At 39.2% G+C, this 23,268-nt stretch overlaps 1 protein-coding gene across 4 annotated transcripts in view; it reads right to left on the bottom strand.

The window, feature by feature from the left end:
* Positions 1–5,490: 5,490 nt before the first annotated feature.
* Positions 5,491–23,268, bottom strand: part of cntrl (centriolin) — a 33,988-nt gene continuing 16,210 nt past the window's right edge. For all 4 annotated transcript variants that reach the window (XM_083527636.1, XM_083527637.1, XM_083527638.1 and 1 more), the window contains 24 exons: positions 23,023–23,202; positions 22,305–22,412; positions 22,043–22,184; positions 21,814–21,956; positions 20,320–20,500; positions 19,931–20,229; positions 19,344–19,501; positions 17,466–17,625; positions 17,242–17,372; positions 17,018–17,158; positions 16,815–16,941; positions 15,835–15,999; positions 15,218–15,377; positions 13,813–13,928; positions 12,995–13,182; positions 12,715–12,872; positions 12,321–12,394; positions 11,010–11,189; positions 8,557–8,782; positions 8,160–8,344; positions 7,350–7,541; positions 7,203–7,265; positions 6,931–7,107; positions 5,491–6,108 (listed from right to left, as the gene is read on the bottom strand). In XM_083527636.1, coding sequence (XP_083383762.1) covers positions 5,986–6,108; positions 6,931–7,107; positions 7,203–7,265; positions 7,350–7,541; positions 8,160–8,344; positions 8,557–8,782; positions 11,010–11,189; positions 12,321–12,394; positions 12,715–12,872; positions 12,995–13,182; positions 13,813–13,928; positions 15,218–15,377; positions 15,835–15,999; positions 16,815–16,941; positions 17,018–17,158; positions 17,242–17,372; positions 17,466–17,625; positions 19,344–19,501; positions 19,931–20,229; positions 20,320–20,500; positions 21,814–21,956; positions 22,043–22,184; positions 22,305–22,412; positions 23,023–23,202 — 3,777 coding nt within the window. In that variant the 3' untranslated portion in view covers positions 5,491–5,985. The remainder of the gene's footprint in view (positions 6,109–6,930; positions 7,108–7,202; positions 7,266–7,349; positions 7,542–8,159; positions 8,345–8,556; positions 8,783–11,009; positions 11,190–12,320; positions 12,395–12,714; positions 12,873–12,994; positions 13,183–13,812; positions 13,929–15,217; positions 15,378–15,834; positions 16,000–16,814; positions 16,942–17,017; positions 17,159–17,241; positions 17,373–17,465; positions 17,626–19,343; positions 19,502–19,930; positions 20,230–20,319; positions 20,501–21,813; positions 21,957–22,042; positions 22,185–22,304; positions 22,413–23,022; positions 23,203–23,268) is intronic.

The following is a 23,268-nucleotide window of genomic DNA, read 5'->3' as shown; positions in this document are numbered from 1 at the left end:
CGTGTTTCATCATTGATGTGTGGAACGTGTTTTTCTTTGTACATAATATACGAGATGGTATGGAAAAGTTTGGAGAGTGTTGGTGTAACCGGTGCTCTTCTGACCGCGTGCGTTACCATGTCTGCGATTTCAGCACGGACGGAGAGTTGGAATGAAAAGCAAACGTGAAATTCTGCGTGAAACCCGTCATATTTGGCACAGAAACGTTTGACGAGTCGTTCGAGGTGTTTCTAACGGCACTCGCGCTTCAAGAGCTGAAGAACATCACCGGAAGACGACGAAAGATCAGTAAGACCTTCAACAAGCTCAACCCCCCGAAAATGTCAAAAACCATTCGGCAACTTGTGCATGATGATCGTCGGAAAACAGTCTCACCCACCCTACACGCCGGATTTGGCTCCCGCGGACTTCCTGAAGATGAAGATTCGGCCCGATGGTCGCCGTTTTGACACCAGTGATGAGATCCAGCGCGAATCGCAGAAGGTGCTTAAAGAAAGAAGACTTCCAGGACGCAGGAACTCTGGCAGCGCTGTATTGCTGTGCAAGGGGACTATTATGTATGATAGTGTGTACACTTTTTGACACCTAATGGCTGATGGAGAAAGGGGAAGGTCAGTGGTTAATCTGTTGGAAAGCAATCCTGAGTTAAAGCCCTTAACCATCCATCGCTCAGTTATACACAGTGGTGCAGAAAAACAGGGAATTTTGGGACTAGGATTTGGCGAGGCTGGGCGTCAGGACGTGTTTAGAGCCCTTGCCGTTAGTAATAAAGCAGCGGTGGAGCGGTGCGGTGCGGTACTGTAAAACCCGTTTATAAGAAGTGTTTTCATTTGGGAAGAATTTTACTTCACTACATTTCAAAGTCGAATTTTTTTTTTTTTCATTTTGATCGACATACGGTTCAGTAGTGCTGCAGCTAACGATTATTTTGATAATCGATTAATTGGACGATTAATCAGATTATAAAATGGACAATTTTTTTTTTGCTTATTATAACTAGAAAACCCTAATTCAGGGTTATGTAGGAAAGTGTACTAAAAAAAATAGTTGAAAGGGGTGTGTTCAAAAAAATAGCAGTGTATGCCATTGACTGTACAAACTCAAAACTTTTGTACAAACATTTTTGTTTCTAGGATTTAGCAATCCTGTGAATCACTAAACTAATATTTAGTTGTATGACCACAGTTTTTTAAAACTGCTTCACATCTGTGTGGCATGGAGTCAACCAACTTGTGGCACCTCTCAGCTGTTATTCCACTCCATGATTCTTTAACAACATTCCACAATTCATTTACATTTCTTGGTTTTGCTTCAGAAACAGCATTTTTTATATCACCCCACAAGTTCTCGATTGGATTAAGGTCCGGGGATTGGGCTGGCCATTCCATAACATTAATTTTGTTGGTTTGGAACCAAGACTTTGCTCGTTTACTAGTGTGTTTGGGGGCATTGTCTTGTTGAAACAACCATTTCAAGGGCATGTCCTCTTTAGCATAAGGCAACATGACCTCTTCAAGTATTTTGACATTATGCAAACTGATTTATGATCCCTGGTATGCGATAAATAGGCCCAACACCATAGTAGGAGAAACATGCCCATATCATGATGCTTGCACCACCATGATTCACTGTCTTCACTGTGTACTGTGGCTTGAATTCAGAGTTTGGGGGTCGTTTCAAACTGTCTGTGGCCCTTGGACCCAAAAAGAACAATTTTACTCTCATCAGTCCACAAAATGTTCCTCCATTTCTCTTTAGGCCAGTTAATGTGTTCTTTGGCAAATTGTAACCTCTTCTGCACATGCCTTTTTTTTTTAACAGAGGGACTTTGCGGGGGATTCTTGAAAATAGATTCGCTTCACACAGACGTCTTCTAACTGTCACAGTACTTACAGGTAACTCCAGATTGTCTTTGGTCATCCACAAGCTGATCATTGGCTGAGCCTTTGCCATTATGGTTATTCTTCGATCCATTTTGATGGTTGTCTTCAGTTTTCTTCCACGTCTCTCTCTGGTTTTGCTCTCCAATTAAAGGCATTGGAGATCATTTTAGCTAAACAGCCTATAATTTTTTGCACCTCTTTATAGGTTTTCCCCTCTCCAATCAACTTTTTAATTAAAGTACGCTGTTCTTCTGAACAATGTCTTGAACGACCCATTTTCCTCAAGCTTTCAAATGCATGTTCAACAAGTGCTGGCTTCATCCTTAAATAGGGGCCACCTGATTCACACCTGTTTTTTCACTAAATTGATGACCTCAGTGATTGAATGCCACACTGCTATTTTTTTAACACACCCCTTTCAACTAATTGCCCAATTGCACAGCCTTATGAGCGTGCATATCATGAATGCTGGGTCTTGTTGTTTTCTGAGAATCTACTGCACCTACTGGTAACTTGTTTGCCATGTAGCAATAAAAAATATACTAAAAACTTGGATTATTCTGGTTAGTCACATTGTACTGCTATTATTTTGAACAATACTGTATATATATATATACACACACAGACAGTGTTGGGCAGTAATAGTTTCCCTGCACCACCCTGTATAACTGATTGTGTCGCTCTGGATAAAGGCGTCTGGTAAAGGCTCTAAACATTTCGCTGGAACTGTACTAAAGACATCATCTGTTCTAAAAGATTATTATCTGATTATGTTGATGGAGAATCTCAAATCTCCTGTAGATTTCTGTTGGTTGGAAAAGTAAATCTCAGGGCCTTTTACGTTATTTTAATTTCTGGCTGTAATTGAACCTTTGGGTGATCATGTGGATTGAAGCTTCATCTTGGAAGCCTGGAAGCTTTTTGTCATCACAGATCTCAAAAAAAAAAAAAAAAAGGATTCATCATGAAATGCAAATCACTTCCTGGATGAGTCTTTTTAAGAAGATCAGTTTAGGTATTTTATGGATTCTTTTTCCCCTCTTGAAGAAGGAGATAAACATGGTATTGGACACTAAATTTGAAACACTGGGCTAAGAATCACACTTAGAGCTCTATTCATGGAAGTGCTACATCAGTCGTGTGTGTGTGTGTGTGTGTGTGTGTGTGTGTGTGTCACCACAAGAGCTCTCTACCAATATGACATGAAGACTTCACTCTTTTGCGTAAATTGAGGTATAACAGTAGTAAACAGGTCATCAGACACACTTTTGCCCTCTGATTCTGAGAGGTATTGAGCTTCTCCTCACTCTTCCTACACACACACACAATCCTAACACTTCATTTTCACAGAGTAAAATGTCACTGTATTGCGTAACCGACTGTTCTGTGCAAATGCTCTTGAATCTTGAACTCAGCCAGGAAACTGTAGCTGAACAGAGAATGTGTGGGGGTGCGGCTGGCTATGGGTTTATCTCTGCCCACTCTGAGTGTCAGAGTTATCTGAGCAGGCAACAGCTCAAAACATCCAGTTCAAGCCAGAGGTCCAACCACGTATTTATAGGCCGTGGTCTTGAATGTAGTCCTGAGCTGCTGCTTGTGTGCGTTTGTCCTACGGGGACGTAAGCGTCTAATCTTATCTGAGCTCAAACATCGTTTTTAATAAGCAAACATGTCCGTTTCAACCTGGAACATACAACATTTTACACTGCAATCTGGGCGGTGAAAAAACTGCAATTGATCACCACCACCACCATCATAACTTGCTGTGATATTTTCTCAAAATATGACCTGCCCTGTTGTATTTAACCGATCAGTCGTCAGCGCGTTTTTTGTTAACTTATCAGGCTCTGAATAGCGAGAGAGAGAGAGCAGCAGGTCGATATGCAATAAGCGTTCCTCCATCCTTTTTCTCAGGTCAGAAATGAAATTCTTAAAACAACTTGTTCATCTTCCACATCATGGAATCACTTCATCGTAAAAGCAATTTCTTGTTGCTTTAAACAAATTGCAAAATTCCACGGTACATTCGTTTAATCGATTGTGGACACGTGTCTGCTGTTTCCTACATCATTTGTTTGAGCAAAATATATTATACTGAGTCTCACTCGAATGACCTTGAAATACCCTCTGAAACATCTCCGCCACAGTTTATACATCGTTACATGAAAAAGAGTTGAACCGGTCGTCAATTTGTGAAGCTTAAATTCCTATTACACTTTTTGTGCAGCTGAATGTTGAATGTCACTAATAAAAGTGAGTAAACGGCATCAGATCGCAAGCAGTTCTCTAAAATGGGTCAAAGGTGCATCTTATGAACCTTCAATTGGTGAGTAAATGAGACAGAGTGAAATACAGAACTATTCTAAAAATGGACGAACAACCGGGAAATAAACAAACTAAATACAATACAGTAAAAGTGTGAATCCTGGCCGGGTGTTGTGCAATCAATATCCCCCATACAGTAATGTGTACATTTGTGCTGTTCATTTATAAACGCCAAACAGAAGAAATTCATTTTCAGCCACTGTGATCCAAACCGTAGTTTATATCATGTAAAAAAAAAAATGTCAAAATGTAAAAAATGTAAAAAAAAAAAAAAAAACTACTTTGGAGAGATGAAACATCTGTATTATGAAAAAAAGTTCAGGCTTTTGCAGGAAATCCAGTGTTGTGCAATGTATTGTTTTGAGAAATGCAGGTACTGGTTTGGAAATATGACGGATGACTTGAGAAATGATTTAAAGCAACTGAGGAAAACCTCGAACGTGCAGCTTTTTCACAGGGTCCATATTCGTTCTAACTCTTAACTGGTCCTGTTCACTTCTGATACATTACATGTCAATCTCACACTCAGATCCTTGATAGTGGATAAAGTATTTTGTGTTCATTTTACACTTTCTTTCCAGGAATTTTCAAGGCTGGAAACTTTCCATGGGAATTAATGGAAGTGAACTGGGAATGTTTAAATTTGCAGGTTGGCCTATAACAGGAAAATTAAATGTAATTAGAAAAAAATAAAAATCTTGCAGGATATTTTTGGTTAAAACATCCAGATTTAATACAGTTTTAATAAAACATCTAACCTGCACATTCAACAATCACCTGCACACTTACTGCAGGACTGAGGCTACGCCCCCTACAGGCACTCTGACTTACTCTAAAAAAAATAACACACTATTTCGTAAATCCTGCACACAAAATACTGAAGTCCATCTCTGTGAGTATTCATGTAAATGACAAATATTACTTACATTTATGTTTAAAACTTCCTTGTGCTGTGTGTAAGCTGTTGTGCAACAAAATTATACCAACAAATCAGACAAAAATGTATTAAAAAAAACAAAAATCTGTACTAATTTGCGAGCGTCAGTTTATAACCAAACAAAATAACAATATATATAATATACAGTTTATATACATTTCCACAATCTTTTAATTTAATTCCCATAGATTCCTGGTAAGTTTCCAACTCGAAATATTTCCCAAAAAATTCCCCAGTAGAAAATTCCCACAGAAAGTTTCCGCAAATTTGCTGTGGATTTTCCGCCACGTTTGCAACCGTGATTGTGACGGCGAACCCTTCGGAAAGAACTGAACTGAAAAGAGGTTTCATCATGAAAAAAACGTTTTATTGCACGCAATTTGTCAAATGTAAGTAACAAAGGTGTGTATAAAATGGTAAGTGCTCTAATAAATAATTTTACTTCGTAATAAAAGGAGTGGATTTTCAAAAGTCTTTATAAAAGGGATTCGTTAAGAAATTAAGGGCATTAAAACAAACAGTCATGGTACAAATTCACACCACTTGTGTATACCACAGATTTGAGGCACATTATTTTATCAAAACATTTTTAATATCTAAAAAAGAATACAAAAAAAATCATAAAAATTCACACACACACACAATTTTTTTATATATATATATATATATATATATATTATAATATATATATTATTATAATATATATATTTTTGGCTCTAAGGTAGAAAACCTGTGTATCAGATGTTCCCTCATCATGTACTCACAAGTGCTAAGACACTACCTGATGTCTGTGGGAATCTCCTTCATGTACAGACCCAGTCAGAGGGAAGGCGTTGGACTTCAGTGAACTTGGTTCAGTGTGTGTTTGTGTGTTTGGTCTTTCTCAGGAATAGAAGGGTCCAGCCTAATCGGACTTGAGGAACGTTCTCTGTCCCATCGTTGCCGCCGTCTCTCACTGTCTGACTGCGAACGTTTGAATCAAACCTTTTACCAGGTGAACGTTTGTGGAAGCATTGAGGTAGCAAAGTTAACATGTAATATCCAAAATGGAAATTAAATGTAATTTTCCATTAGCAGTGCTTGGGCAGCTTCTCGGGGAAGCTTTGGAACAGACTTGGCCATGATGGAGAGTGGGTGTGATCAGCTCCGAATTTCTTAAAACCGCATCGAATTAAAGACATAGTGGGGTATAAATTAAATTATTATTTTTTTTACGTGAATTTTAGTGCATTAAAAAAAGGCACAACAATATTTCTACCTTTTCGCTATACATTTGGCTTGGAATGCATTATGCTACAAATATTAGAGGTTGACCGATTAATCTTTATTAATTAATTTATTAGTAATCGCCAATCAATTTTTTAGTAATACACTTTCGTTTTATTTTTGCAACTTATAAAGCGTTAAAATTAGCATGTAATTTTATTTAAAACTACCGTTGGAAATAATAACGCGCTTTATTTACAGGCGCCTTTTTCAACACTCAAAGGTCAATAGGTCATATAAGGTCAATAAGACAAAGCGTGACGCCGATGGCGAATATAAATGATATAAATCAATTAGAATTTTCATTTTGCACCAAATTTTGAACATATGGTAATGGAAAATGTACATTGAAATACATTACATTACATTTCAAATAGAATTTTGCTACCTCTATTCTTCCATACACATTATCTTGTGTTACAACTCCATATAATGACCTTTAACTGTCCAAACTACATCTTAAAGGTCAACATACAGACGGCATCATTTTTTTTTACTTTGTATTAAAACTCTACTTACACACACGTATTTATGAAGGATGTCGGAATCCCTCCATGGGAAATCATGGCCAGAATTGGTCAGTAGCTGGTCCAGCTTGTCTACTCGCCTGCGCAGGCCCTGGATGCTTCCCTCGGTCTGCTGCCTGCGCAGACTCAGTGCCTCCTGCTGGGAGAACATGCATTTGCGCAGCTGCGCCTGCAGTGGATAAAAGTGCACAAAGCGAACCTTTTAGTAAGCCTTTTTCTTTTCTTTTTTTTGCAAAAAATGATATGCGCGACTTTCAGCTGTACCTTCAGATTATCTTCATGTTGCTTCAGCTTCTCTCTCAGCAGTTCTCCATGCCACTGCTCGTCCTGCACACAGGAATAAATACACTCGTCAGCGTTCATTTTCTATTCGTTAATAAAGTGGTGTTCTGTGTAAATCTCAGCTCGTACTCTGGTGCTGTGGGCTGCTTTTCTCGGATTCGCTATAATGTGATTCTCCTCATCAATGTCTGAAGTGTACATGGGCTGCAGCTCGAGCTCTTTCAACCCACTGTCCAGTTCTGCTTGGACTTCAGCTCTCAGGGAGCGCACAGTGTCCTTAATGTCTCGCTCGTGACTCCCCTCCTCTCCTCGGCTCCATAGCTGTAAACATAAATATCGTATTTAACAGAATTTGTGGGCATTCTTTCTGTAATGTAACTAATACAGTCGGCCACGAATCTAATAATTTTTGCTCTCTCTCTCTCTCTCTCTCTCTGTGGTGGGTTTATTTTTTACTCATTATTTTTCACGCTAATGATGTTATAATAACAGAAACAGATTCCAAATGGAAATGCTACACTTGAAATCAAGACTAAATCTGTGTTCATGCAAGTGAACTTATGACCAATCAACAAAAAGCAGATCATGAAAAAGCTGAGCAGGTGTAGAAATCGTTATTTTTCTGTTCTGTATAAGTAAAAAGGACTAGACACCAAAAATGTGGACATGGATGCTTCAATCGAGTCTAGTCCTTATTGCAAATCTGTATCCCTCGAATATCCCCAGAATACACTTTATACTGAAAGGAAGATATCAAGAAAAACTATTTCAATGATTTTATCATTTCATTTATACCCAAAAATCGACCAATCACTTGTTTCCAAGATATAAGGTCTGATGAGCAGAGTTTTCATGTGCGGGTGGTCACATGTAGGGAGTAAGCAGGAGTAAACCAGAACAGAGATTCTTCTGGAATATTTGATTTTAAAAAGCTCTCACCTCAGCCAGTTTCTCTCTGTCTGCGAGACTGCGGCTGATCAAAGCTTCTGCACGCTCCTTCTCGGTGGCGAGAGCGCTCTGGAGAATCTGGACGTCAGAGCGGCAGGCCTCGAGTTCCTCTTTTGCTTCTCTTTGCTCCTCCGTACTGGCGCGTACCCTGGCCTCACTCTCAGCTAGGTTTTGCTCTACAAACACACACACACACACACACACACACACACACACACACACACACACACATCCCTGCTTTTTACCACTAAAGTGAAAATAGACCTTGAGGTCAACCGAACAGGCTACAAATAATTGTGGGTATTATTAAAAGTCAGTAAGATCTGATACTTCAGTAAGAAGGTAATGTAAAAGCATCTGACTGTATTAATGGGGGAATAAAACTCACCGAGCTGTGCCACTCTGTCCTGCAGGAAAGCACACTGCTGCTGATCTGCCAACAAAATACGTCTCTGCTCTTCCAGCTCTTCCACAGCAACTGTGACCTGCTCCATTCTCTCCACTCTCTTCGACAGAGCTTCTTCTAACGCCTGCAGCTGGGACCGTAGCTTCTCCTGCTGCCGCAGCTGTAGCTCCTCAAACTCGATACTCTGCTGCTTTTGGATCATCAGACGCTACAGTCAAAGAAAAACATGACTGCATTTTAGTATTACTGTATTCTATCCCATTTCTTTACATATATTGTACCTTACACACTTCTTGCTCTAATTTTATATATGTATATATACACACATACTTATGCATGCATGTTTATATTAGCTGTAAGCCAAAATCGTCAAAATGAAAAGAAATAAACATTTAAAATATATCAGTCTGTGTGTGATAAATCTATATATTATACCAGTTAAATTTTTTTGTATTGAATTACTTAAATAAATCTTTTTATTGATATTCTAATTTACTGAGATGCACCTGTATGTATTTTTGTATGTATGTATGTATGTATGTATGTATATATGGATGCATATGTATGTTTGCATCTATCTATCTATCTATCTATCTATCTATCTATCTATCTATCTATCTATCTATCTATCTATCTATCTATCTATCTATCTATCTATCTATCTATCTATCTATCTATCTATATGCATGCATAGAGGTTTGTATGCATGTATGCATGGATCTATGTTTGTATGTATGTATGGATAGATAGATGCATGTATTGTGTATTGTGACGGCAGCCTAACGTCCTGCACGCAGTAACAGGCAAGCTCTCCAAACACAACTGCCAGATGGGTGCTGAACGGACAGCGCCACTTCAGCACCCGTGTTGTGGAGAGCTGCGGCTCACATGGCAGGAACGAAGAGAGTCCCAACGAGGCACAGCTGGAGCCGAATAAGGAGAGCGGCAACTTTTCACCTTACTGAGTCACGTGAAGAGTGTAAAAGGAGCCACGTAAGACAGCGAGTTGAAAAATGTCTGGCTCCAAACTAATGGAATTTTTCTCTCTATTTTCTCTCTAGATCTCCCTACATATCAAGGCTCCAGAGCACCCACCTGTACAGGCAGGACAGGATTTCAACTACCCCAGGCGCGGTCTTGGCACCGATCGACTCGGATCAAGTACGGCGCCATTCTAACCCGCCTCCGAGCTCAAACCAGCAACAACCAACTAACTGCAAAGCGCACTCTTCCACGTCTTCACTTCTCCCTTTCCCCAATCATTCCTGTGCCCTGTAAATAAAAATATATGCATATGCTCCACCCGTGCTCCATGCATGGGCTTTCTGAATTGCTGAATTTTAGTCAGGGCATGTCTGCGATCTTATTTAATCACATTCAAAGTAATTTAGATTGCTTTCTGATATACTTGTTATCATGATCAAACACAGTTACAAACCGTTCACAAACAATCAGCACAATTTAGACAACAGCACATAATTCAGATTCAGCCCAAATCTGCCAGCTAAAGTTCTACTGACATCAGTATATAACATGAGAAGCACAGAGGAAGAGACCGTTATGTGGCTGTAAGAGCTATTTAAAATACTATTCCATAATTTACTTTGTAATGTTGGAAAATCTCGGCATGTATAAGGAGGTATCATGGTGACTCTCATGCCAGCTCCAGCCACGTCCCACCTCATGAAGATTGTGGACCTTTAAAGAAGTAGATGCCCGCAAACATCCCGAATTATCTAGAGACTTACGGTGCAATTCGGATCCCACCTCATGTGGAGTTTGGACATTGGACGTTTTTGAGTGTTTAAAGGCTCTGGCATGGAGGAGTTGGTGTTGGATCTATGATGATCTCAGATCTCACTATTTTATGAGTTGCTCAGTAGCTCCTGGTTCCATAATCTTAAATGACTGTATAAGACTGTAGAAGGAACATTACTTATAATCTTACATTCCAGTGCTCATGTTAGTTCTCACTCTCCAGTGTTCTGTATTGTTTAAAGACTATAATCACACTCTTGCTTTCACCCAGATGAGGATGGGTTCCACTTTTGAGTCTGGTTTCTCTCAAGGTTTCTTCCTCATAACATCTAAGGGAGTTTTTCCTTAGCACAGTTGCCATGGCAGCTCATCAGGGATAAATACACATCGCTCACCTTAACTGTTAAATTCTGTAAACGGGGTCAAGCATATCATACTGAGTATAAATAAAAGAAACCTAAAAATATGAAAGTTTGAGTGCTTAAATATTGAAATTCTGTTAAGTATAGTTCTGTTCTGATAGTATCCTAACTTCTTTTATTATGAAAAGACTAAACAATATCCTATACGCTCTGCTTCATCTATTGTCATAATGAACTTTATACCCCATACATTTATTCACAGTATAAATGGCAACCAGCAGCTATTTGATCAAACCTCACAAAAAGCTACTTTACCTCTTCCTGTCGCTCAAACTGCTTTTCTTTCTTTTGCACAGACACTTCAATCTCCTTCAGCTGCTGTTCCAGTTTGTCTATTCGTTGTTGTCTCCTCTGAATTTTGTCCTGTATCACAGCCTTCTGGTGCTGCTGCTGCTTCACAAATTCATCTTGCTGTCGCTGAGCATCTTCTAACTCCTGTGCACCAAAAAGCAATGCATAATTAATGGTTTTTCGTTTTTTTTTAATAATAAAACAATTCGGGGGAAAAGGCAGCTCAGTGGTTAAAGTGTTGGGCTTGTCGTATGACAGCGTTTTATGCCATGTAAAAAAACCTTAGATTTCAATCTTAGATTATGAGATTAAAGTCGTAGCAATATGCGAATGAATAATATATATATATTAAAAAAATTATAATTAAATCATAATATAAAAAATAAATACATTTAAACTTACCAGAATAAAGTGGTAACAGTACAAGAATGAAGTCGAAATGTTTTAAAAATAGTCAAAATTACTAGAATAAAATCGTAGCAGTAGAAGAATAAAGTCATAATATTTAGGGAATAAAGTCAAAATTACGAAAAGAAGTAAGAAGTTTCATAAGGAGATTCTACAAGTTCCACACGAGCTCAAATACAGTCTTGTCACTGGGGCACTGCCCCACTGGGAAGCACTCCTCTTTGCAAAAAAAACCACTACCACTTTGAGTTTTACTTCTGCTCTACCATAAATATTTGGCAAAGAGAACATCTGAACTGGGCGAATTCCATGAACGCCACTCTGTGGATCCTCCACATGCATTTAATGTGAAACAACGAAACGCAATTCTGTGATTTTTCCTCTAAGTATTACCACTTTCATCTCGTTTCGCTACGACTCCTCCCTTCACTCTGAGTGCAGGAGGAGGTTCAGGGTGCAGTTAGTGTTCCAATTTATCCCAAAGGTGTTCAGTGGGGTTAAGATTAGAGCTCTATAGCAGGCCACTTACGATCTTCCTCTCCAAATCATGTAAAGGAAATCTACAAGGAGCTCGCTTTGTGCACAGGGGCATTGCCATGCTGGAACAGATTCGGGTTTCCGAGTTCAAGTGAACGAAATTTTTAATTTTACTGCATCCAAAGACGTCCTATACAATTGTGTGCCTCCAGGTTTGGGGTAAGAGTTTGAAGAAGAACCACATGTAGCAGGAAAAGTCAGGTGTCCCAATACTTTTGTCCATATATACTTTTGTATTTCTTTTCTTACTATATAAAATGTCCAGTATAACCAGACGCTCTTTAACAGTTTACACTCAGATTAAACACACTGGTGAAATTTGATACGCACCTTTCTGATTTTCTCCAGCTGAATCGTTGAGTCTGCAATATCTTCCTTTAGTTTTTTCAGATCTTTAGATTTCTCTGTAGGGAGCAAAAAACAAATGGAATACACATCATGTTCACATATAGCAAAATTAGGGCTCCTTTTCCTCTTCCAGAAGGTGCACTTTGCAGAAGTGTTTGCATCTTGACCTACTCTTCTAGATTTTAAATCAGCTGAAACACCAAAATAATGAAGTCTGCTGCATTTATGTACCGTGTATAACACATATTTGTCACATTCACACATCTATATTTTTTCATTAATAACTCTAGGGTCTATTAAGCATTGATTCTTGTACTGGCACAAAATATCTTATTTGATCTCTTCATATAAACATCATATCTTTATAAGATTCAACCTTTTAGTTGTTTCTGGGTTGTTGCCGCATCTCTGCTCATCTCTTCTTGTATACTCTGGGTATGTCTTTGCTCCTGCTTCAGCTTGGTCAGCTCTGCCTGTAGCTTCAGCAACTCTGCCTCGGCTTTGCGAACCCCCTCCTCTGCCGTTTCCTGACATCTGCCACGTCAGATAGCAGTGTTGAAAGCTCGCAAAGCAAACACTGCTGTTGATCATTGCAAGTGCAAATGCAGCAGTCGCACTAAAAATACACAGAACAGGTAAGTCATTAGAGCTCGTACCGCTGGGCATGTAAGCGACGGGCCTCCAGGCTTGTGCACTGCTCCAGCAGACTGCCCCTCTCTATGGCTGCAGCATCAGTCTGCTCTTTCAATGTCAGGATTTCCTGCTCCTGCAGCCTCCGGTGCCTCTCTCGCTCAGCCAGTTGCTCCTGCCGCTCCTTCTCCACCTCCTGCAGTTCCAAACGCACCTGCAATGCAAAACATACCAATTCCACCATAACAGTTTCTTAGCAGTGCTAAAATTGGGGGGGAAAAAAGAAAAAAAAAGTATTACAATAATAATAATAATACTAATAATAAAAAGTATAATAATAATTATATATATATATATATATATATATATATATATATATATATATATATATATATATATATATATATATATATATATATAAATTTATTAGAGGTCGACCATTTCATCTGTGTTGCTGATTAATCGGCACCGATCTATACTGATATTTTTTCCGGCTTGCGGCAGTTTCTGGAGCGGCTGAGAAGGTACGCCGTCATTGCGATAGCGGCCTCTAGAGGCGAAACACCGACGCCACGAGCTGTTTGTTTTTACACGAGACTGTGCGCTGCACGGAGTGCGCTAAATTACGTTTATTATTTATAATTTGTTATTTATACAATTACATTTGTTAATTAATATTTTATATATCGGTAAAAATCCATCGGTCCACCTCTAATATTTAGCAAATGATGGAAGAACATTACTATTTTATAACAAAAAAACGACAGGAGAAAAAAAAAAAAAAGCAGGAAATCAGGAATTAAAAGAATCAGAAAATTCTGCCATTAAATGGTTTAAATCTCACCTGCAGCAATGTTTCCTGGCTCTTCTCCAGCTGGTCCAGTTTCTGGTTGTGCTGAACCTTTAATCTCTCTAGCTCCACACCTTCCAACTGGATCATGTCCAGGATATGCTTCAGCTCTGCATATACAGAGAAAACACAAGCTCCTGAAATAGTCATGAGGATTCTATCCGGACTCAACCTTAGGAATGAATTTCCTTCAGATGTTTTAATAATATTTAAGTATTGAAAAGAAAAAACACACATATAAATGACTCACTGTTCTACATTTAGTACTGAATCTACAGAAAAAAAGCTCTATATGAACACACACACCACTTGCAGCTTAATTTATTCTGGATGTTACTCAAACCTAAATGCACCAAAATTCAACAGGAACATACTGGAGTCACTTTATTCCCGGAGTCTGAATCTATAATGCATTTTAAAAGTGATGAATGTTTTTGGGTTTTCTCTATCAACCACAGGAACATTAGTGAGGTCAGACACTGGGGAACTGGAAACTCAGTGGGTAAGGCTCTGGGTTGCTGATTAGAAGGTAGTGTTTCAAGCCCTGGTATCACCAAACTGCCACTTGTTGGGGCCCCTGAGCAAGACCCTTAACACTCTGTGCTCCAGGAGCGCTGTATCATTGCAGTATAAACCTTTCTTTTCTTTCATTCTCCGATGTTGGGATGTTGGGGGAAGAGGTTCTGGGGTGCAGCCCGAGTTCCACTTAAATCCAAAGGTGTTTAGTGGGGTTAAGTTTAGAGCTCTGTACAGCACAACTGAGTTATTTTACTTTTCAAGCCATTGATATCGCTTTGTGCAGTCACTCAGTCATGTTCAAGCACAGTTCGGTCTCTTAGTTGAGGTGAAGAGAAATTGTAATGCTGCAGCACACATTCTATCTAGTGAAATGCTTTCCAGTGGGGCAACAATTTGGTGAAGTACCAGTGGTGGTCATGTGTCTATAAACTGGGCATATAGTGTTTGCACAACCCTTGCACACTGTTCCATGGCCTTTATTTTATAGATAAACCAAAATAAACTTTCCAAAAATTTTGCATCAGATGTTACAAAACGAAAAACCTTGAAGATATCTACGTTCTGGACGGTGGCGTGCGTATGCTATTTAATCGTTAACGAAGAGTAAAGTAAAAAATATTCTACAATAAACCAATCTGAGTGGATACAAGAAGATGTGTAGTACAACAGCTGGTGGATTTTAGAATGAGTACCCGAATCATGATTTTTAACATCATAGTGGGGAATTTTTCTTAGGATAACTACAAACAGAAAGCGAATTGCCCATTCACAACATCTGCATGTGTTCACCCTGATGTGTAATGTATCAAGCTGAACTGCATTTCACCGTACCCTGAGTGTATCAGTTAATACGCAATATGCAGACGTGCTTCATCCTCACCTGCTTTGTGCTTGTTGATCACTGCATGCTGATTCTTCACTTTTTCCTGAACTTTCTTCTCCTCCTTTTTATACTGGGCCAGTCTTCCTCTTCTTTCAGACAGCTGGGAGTCCAGTTCTCCCTTTTGCACAGCTAGAGACTGGACATCCACACGCAGCTCCTAAACACAAGAGCAATTGTTTCCATTATAAGAAAATACACAAAACTATTCAATCAAAGTTCACACATGTCCAGTTTACTGATTCAGTCAATCTTTATAACTTTATTAGGATTATAATCTGTATCATGTGTCCTTTCAGAGACTGGACTACTTTTTCAGTGGACACAATTAAAATTTTTCTGTCTTACTACTGCAGACAGATAAATATGGAAAAGCACAGATATCAGAAAACATTACAGAATGCTGTAAACCTGTAGCTGGAATTGCTTTGCATTGTGCTAGTGTTAAAATGTTGCATATAGGGTTAGGGTTATATATGCACACACAGCAGATTTGGTGTGTTTGTGTGTGTGTGTGTGTGGGTGTGTGTGCCAATTTTATAGTTCTGATTTAGTTCTGACCAACAGACTTGGTGGTATAAGACTTGGTGGCTCTTATAACTGTTAGAACTATCAACCTTAATGTGTTGCTGCAGACTGTGGGCATCTCCCTCTCCCTGCCTCAGCACCTCCACCAGACTCTGCCTGTGCTTTTCCACGTTTGACCTCACAATGCCCTCCTCTTCCCGCCACTGCTCGAGCTTCCGACCCAGCAAAGTCAGCTGTTCCTTTTGCAGCAGCACCTACACACACCCACACAAACATACAAACACATAAGGTAGAGAGCTAGAACTGAGCAACATGTGTATGCAAATAAGTATGTACTTATTCAACTTGTGTAGAAATAAAGAAGTACAATGTCAAACTGAGCTCTTACTGGATATTAGCAACCTTGTAGCAAAATACGACAAAAGACTGATGACTGATTTTGAAAATGATAATGAAAATGATTTTGCCCAATTTATACATTCTGACAATTATTAGATTGCTGGAATTATCCGAAAAAAATTCAAAGTGATAGTTTTTCCGGGTTGTCAGAGTTGTCAGCATCAGAGTGGCCTCTAGAGGTGATTATTTTCATAATCATATTTTCATATTATTATTATTCATTTTGGATGTAACTGCTATAATTTATCTGGAGTGTTACTTTGTTTCAGTTTGAATGCATATCTTTTCCGCAATATTTATTAATATAATTAATATATTCATATTTATTTCATTTAGAATATTTTAATGATTCAGTACTGTTTTGATTCGTTTTTATTATTGTATTAAAGTTCAGTATTATTTTACATGGAGTGTTGTTTTTTTTCCCCAAATCTAGGATCAATTTTATCGGTTCCATCAGTTGATTAATTGGCTATCAACAAGTACGATCCAACCTAGCTATCAGTATCGGTAAAACCCTTAATCGGTCGACCTCTAATTAGAACTAATATATTGCTAACTACATATTAGTATTAGAGATGAGCAATGTGTCTATGCATACTTTTGTTTGTTTACCAGATTAAGACCCACAATAATCAACTGCACTCTAATGAGGCACCTTTAACATTACCTGGGTGTTTAGATGTTCCAGCTCTTTTCTGCGGGTGTGTATAATATCCTCAGACTCCCTGAATCCCATAAAAAGATTTGCTTCATGGCTCTGTGTTTCTCTCAGCACTCGATTCTTGTCCTCGATTCTTAACACCACACAGACATTTTGGTAAGTGAAAAAGACAAAAAAACGATAATTGTCATTAAACCAGAAGGACTTACATGTCATTAACTCTCTGCAGATTTCTGTTGACTTCATTAAACTCTGCATCTCGAGCGGCAATCACTTTTTCCATCTGTTTTAGGGTGTTCTCCTGATCTTGCTTACGTCTCTGCAGATCCTTTACCTCGTCTTGAAGATCCCTGTGGGAAAAGGGCAATATTAATCGAAGCCAGACTTATGTAAAATAAATGTTAGAGGATTGAATATTTGGTTAACATCATACCGGAGCTGTTGTTTGGTGTGTACTAGTTGCCTGCTACTATCCTGGGTTTGCAGTTTAATCTCCGCAAGCTCACATTCCGACTCTTTTAACCGCCTCTCGGATTCACTGTAGTGCTGCTTAGTGTCTCTGGTCTACATATACAAGTAAATAATCATGTAAAAATCATATATACTTGCGATTTGAAGTCTCCTACTAAAATGTGGTGAGGAATGATAATGGCAGACCTTAATTCTGATATCCTTCAGGTTTGCTTCAGCCTCCGCCAGCAGGTGCTCTAGATCTCGAACCTCGGTCCGGCGTTTGAGGACAGATTTCTCCAGACCTTCCACCTCACCCATTACAGTGTCCTCTTCTGCACGGCTCACTGAACTCTCCAACAGCCTCCTGTCCTCAGACACAACCAAAGTGTGGTTATAGCTAAAACGTGTATATAAGTAGTGTATATAAATACACTACCTGTATGAATCACATAATATATAACTTGGTTGGATATAATGGTTTATATGATCATTAAATGATCAGTGTAGTATTACAAGTATTTGGACCACAATGTTTCTGGACCAACTAGAACACCAGTACAAGATTTTATAACAATAACCAACTATACATCTGAACAAATCAAATAGCTTTTAAATACAGTCCTGCCAAATGCAAGATTAGATGGTACCAACTTTTTGCATGAATTTGTGAGTATTTTGAGAGCAAGCGTGTGTGTAAAACCATTTTAAGGCAGATAGAAGATGCCTGTGCTCTCTAGCAAATGTGAGTATTTGGAGACCGAGAGTATTATGGAAACTGAGAGCAGGTATGAGAGCATTGTAAAGACAGAGTAGTGTGTAGATGGAGGGGAGCTGTGAGAGCAGTTATATGAACACTGAGAGCAGGTGTGAGAGATATATAGAGACTAAGAGCAGGTATGTGAGATATATAAAGACTAAGAGCAGGTGTGAGAGATATATATAGAGACTAAGAGCAGGTTGTGTGAGATATATGGAGACTGAGAGCAGGTGTGAGAGATATATGGAGAAGGAGAGCAGGTGTGAGAGATATATGGAGAAGGAGAGCAGGTGTGAGAGATATATGGCGACAGAGCAGGTGTCGGAGATATATGAAGACTGAGAGCAGGTGTGAGAGATAAATGGAGAAGGAGAGCAGGTGTAAGAGATATATGGAAAATGAAAGCAGGTGTGTGAGATATTTGGGGAATGAAAGCAGGTGTGAGAGATATATGGAGAATAAGAGCAGGTGTGTGAGATATATGGAGAATGAAAGCAGGTGTGTGAGATATATGGGGAATGAAAGCAGGTGTGAGAGATATATGGAGAATAAGAGCAGGTGTGTGAGATATATGGAGAATGAGAGCAGGTGTGAGAGATATATGGGGAATGAAAGCAGGTGTGTGAGATATATGGGGAATGAAAGCAGGTGTGTGAGATATATGGGGAATGAATGCAGGTGTGAGAGATATATGGAGAATATGAGCAGGTGTGTGAGATATATGGGGAATGAAAGCAGGTGTGTGAGATATATGGGGAATGAATGCAGGTGTGAGAGATATATATTGAGAATATGAGCAGGTGTGTGAGATATATGGGGAATGAAAGCAGGTGTGAGAGATATATGGAGAATATGAGCAGGTGTGTGAGATATATGGAGAATGAGAGCAGGTGTGAGAGACATAAGAAGACTGAGAGCAGGTGTGTGAGATATATAGAGACTAAGAGCAGGTTGTGTGAGATATATGGAGACTGAGAGCAGGTGTGAGAGATATATGGAGACAGAGCAGGTGTGGGAGATATATGGAGACTGAGAGCAGGTGTGAGAGATAAATGGGGAAGGAGAGCAGGTGTAAGAGATATATGGAGACGGAGAGCAGGTGTAAGAGATATATGGAGAATGAAAGCAGGTGTGTGAGATATATGGAGAATGAAAGCAGGTGTAAGAGATATATGGAGACGGAGAGCAGGTGTAAGAGATATATGGAGAATGAAAGCAGGTGTGTGAGATATATGGAGAATAAGAGTGGGTGTGTGAGATATATAGAGAAGGAGAGCAGGTGTGAGAGAAATGTGGAGACTATACGGAGGTTTGTTCTTCCTGACTTGTGGCGCTGAAGTCGGTTCACAGCTCCTCGCAGCTCTTTAAGCTCCATCTGCAAGTCAGCTCTCTGCTCCTCCAGCCTGAGGAGTTCCAGCTCATGTGCAACTCTGTCTGACTGCTCCACCCTTAAAGAGCGATCTACCACCCTTGCAGAGTGCGTCTGAAGAACAAAAAGCCCACACTTAATCACCAGCCTCATGACTCAAGTACACAGAAGAGCACTCAGTCATGACCAGCATCACATGATATTACGGCCTGACAGGAAAAAAAAAGTTAAATATTCTGATGATTTCCTCAGACAACATACATAAGAATAATTAAAAAAGGAAGCAGACGTTTAGTTACAACAAAACCTGCTAAATATATTTCCCTCTGCATTCATTCAAAATTTAAAATGTTTGCTTGTTGCTAGAAACATAAACAGACAACTAAATGTTTTTATTTCTCTGTTTCAAATAACATTCCAATATGACTTGCTTATTTACTAATTAAACCCTAATATCGTAGTGTATACTAGGTAGTGTATACTAGGTAGTACATTCTACCTTATATATATTTCAAGCGGCTGATAAAATGCACTGTTTCTCACCATCTCCAGATGGCCAGGCACATTGCAGTGTAGAGTGCCATTAGGAATTAGAGGAATATGTAGACCACTGGGTGGAGGGCCGTAAACCAGCCTGACCCCCTCAGGTGGAGGACCATACAACACTGCACCAGGGCCCACAGTCAACCCTGGTACAGGAGGAGCGTAGATGACCATGCCAGGGGGAACATGGACGCCATTAGGGGGCACAGTGTAGATAATCGACCCTGGTGGAGGTGTGAAATGAGTTCCTCTAACACCATCAACGTCACTCTCAGCATCGCTGTTTATGTATGACGACTCTATAGGAACAGGGATGAGAAAATGATTTATGTTTACATTCAGAAAGTATCAGAAAGAGTCAATTCATGTAAACAGGCAACATAAATTACCTCTTTTCCCTTGTTTTTGTTGGTCCTGTGACTGTGGAGAATAAACCCAATATCCTGATTTGGCAGATGGTCTTGTCTCTTTGTGATGATGGCTACTGGAACGCTTTCCTCGGTGGGCTGATGGGACATACTGAGAACCCAGGCCAGAGTCCTGTGTAGCCTGAGAACCGATACTGGGGTGCTGGAAGGAAAACATATAGCATTTAAACATATAATAATGAGGTGTCATTTTATACATCCACTAAATAAATGAACTAATAGAATTACATACTGGTGTAACAGAAACAAAAGGAAAGGGCTCAGAGCCGATCCTTGATGCAGTCCCACCTCCACCTTGAACCAGTCAGTCGTTCCTACTGCCCCAAACACCAATCGCTCATTCCTACGTATGCCTTCTACCACTTCATCTAACTTACTCCAGAAGTTTTCCTTCTCCTCCATCTCACAACCCACTTGTTGAGCATAAACACTGATGACATTTATCATCACCCCTTCAACTTTGAGCTTCATGTTCATCACCCTATCAGAAACTTTCTTCACCTCCACTAAACTCTTACTGTACTCTTCCTTCAGAATCAACCCTACATCATTTCTCTTTCCATCCACACCATGACAGAACAGTTTTAACCCACCTCCAATGTTCCTGGCCTTACTCCCTTTCCACTTGGTCTCCTGAACACACAAGATACAATATCTACATTTCTCCTCTCCATCATATCAGCTATCTCTCTCCCTTTACCAGTTATAGTACCAACATTTAAAGTACCATCCCCAACCTCCACTCTGCTTCACTTCTCCTTTTCCTACTGTCGCTGTTCTACTTATTTCAACATAATTTAACAAATATTTTCATTCCTTCCAGCCTTTATTTATTCACTCCCTCGATATGTAGAATTGTCAGGATTTTCTCCTTATAAGAGATATTCATTAAGCAAATGCTTCATGCGCAAAACAAAATCTGAGTTTTACAATGCACTACAAATAGTATTTCGGAGCTTTTTTTGAATATTTCATTATATTTAAATGAAATTTTCGTTCTGAAGTGAGGAGCCACACTGACTCTGCACTAACTCTAGTTCCTTTTTTATACCCCGGCATGGTTGTGTTTTCATGTTTTAGAATAAAAATCCTAATAATAAATAACACGTTCTTGAGGGAACTCAAATTTTAACTATGTCCTGTAGGTAAAAAGTCAAGTCAAGTCAAGTTTATTTGTATAGCGCTTTTCACAACAGACATTGTCTCAAAGCAGCTTTACACAAATCAACAGTTAAGGTGAATGGTGTAAATTTGTCCCTGATGAGCAAGCCGTGGCTAAAAAGGATCGCCTTTGGTACAAATGTTCACTGTACCGAAAGCCCTGTACAGAAATAGTTTGGTACGAATACGTGCACCCTTACACTCCTAGAATCACATTAAATAATGGGAAATATTTGACCTATTTTGGCTGTGACATGAAAAGCTCTCTGGATAAACTTGATAAAATTGACTTACATCTTGGTATGGTGGGACATAGTGCCAGTGTCCACCGGTGTGTAGTGTTTGCCCAAAACTGGACAGGTAATTGCTCTGCTGCAGCAGGGTATCTCTAAGGGCTTCTATTTCATCAAGTAGCTCATTCAGGTTTCCACTGTTATCTACACAAACACGCAGTGAAGTATTAATAAGATGATGATTTTCTGAATATTACAAGGTTTATTTAAACTGTAATTCGACGTGCTACCTTCCTGTGCCTCAGCCAGCTGATTCCGAAGCCTTTTTGTCTGAACCTGTTGCCTGTTCAACAATCGATACAGTCTGGTTAACTCCTGCTGCTGAATACTGGCATGTGGGCCACTGAGGCCATCTGTGTCTGAAACATGAACCTAAACAACAAAAAATACAGAGACACTACTTTACTTACTGAATACTTTTATTACTAATTATATTCAGTCAAATATATACCTTAATAAGGCTATACATTATTAGTATATTCATTAACTTACCTCATCTTCAAGCACCTTCTGCAGAACCTGTATTTCTGCCTCAGCCTTTGTTAGATCTTGCATAGCTTGAGCAGCCTGCATCCTGGATTCTTCTAACTTCTCTACATCCTGTAATCACAAAAGCCTCATTTTAACCTGATACAAATTTTCCCTCGAGTGACTGGATCACAGTTGATACTATTTATCCCAATTTACGCCTAAAGAAGGCTGCTAAGACTTTAAATCAAGAGGGTTAAATATTTAAATACATTACTTCAACATTAAGGGATTACATCATTTATTATTTACTCCAATTTTCGAAAATTCAACACGTCATAAACGCCAGGCCTGCTCAATGTTTAATGCAAAACTGCTTGAATTATAGCTGTATCAGCACATTTGGATGAATTAATTTTAAGTTAAAAAGGTACGCAGGGCAAGCGGGAGAAAATAAATGAATGCAAGGTATGCAGGGGCAAAATGATGAATTATAATATGTGTCAGATGTCCAAGCTACAGACAAAAAAAAAAAAAGGTAAACCATCATGCGGATATAATGAGCTGGATAGGTTTTAAAGAAAATATCAATTCTGCATGGAATTGGCATGCTGGCATCTTTGGCAAGTTGGCATCGTTGTTATCCAGGATGTGTTAAGATGAATGAGCATTAAAACAGCTGCAGTGTGATCATGTCTGTGCCTACTCACAAATTTGGACTGAATGAGGTCAGTGTTTGTACCTCTGCTCTCTCCTGATTGATCCTGTGCACTGTGCTGTGGAGAGAACGAAGCTGGTCCTTGGCAGCGTTCAGCTGATCGGCAGCCAGTTGATCGGCGATAGTGAAGGATCTCCTAAGCTCTCCTAACTCCAGCTCCAAGGACTTTAGCTGTTCTTGTGTTAGAGTCTCATCCGCATTTACCTCAGATTAAATGTGTGAGAAAAACTTTTCAATGTTTAGCTTTAAAAAAAATTTGAGCCAAGCTCA

The sequence above is a fragment of the Silurus aristotelis genome (genome assembly GCF_946808225.1).
Source record: "Silurus aristotelis genome assembly, chromosome: 23".
Taxonomy (NCBI): Eukaryota; Metazoa; Chordata; class Actinopteri; order Siluriformes; family Siluridae; genus Silurus; species Silurus aristotelis.
Note: the sequence above shows the minus strand (reverse complement) of the source record. Positions and strands in the feature narration are given on the sequence as shown.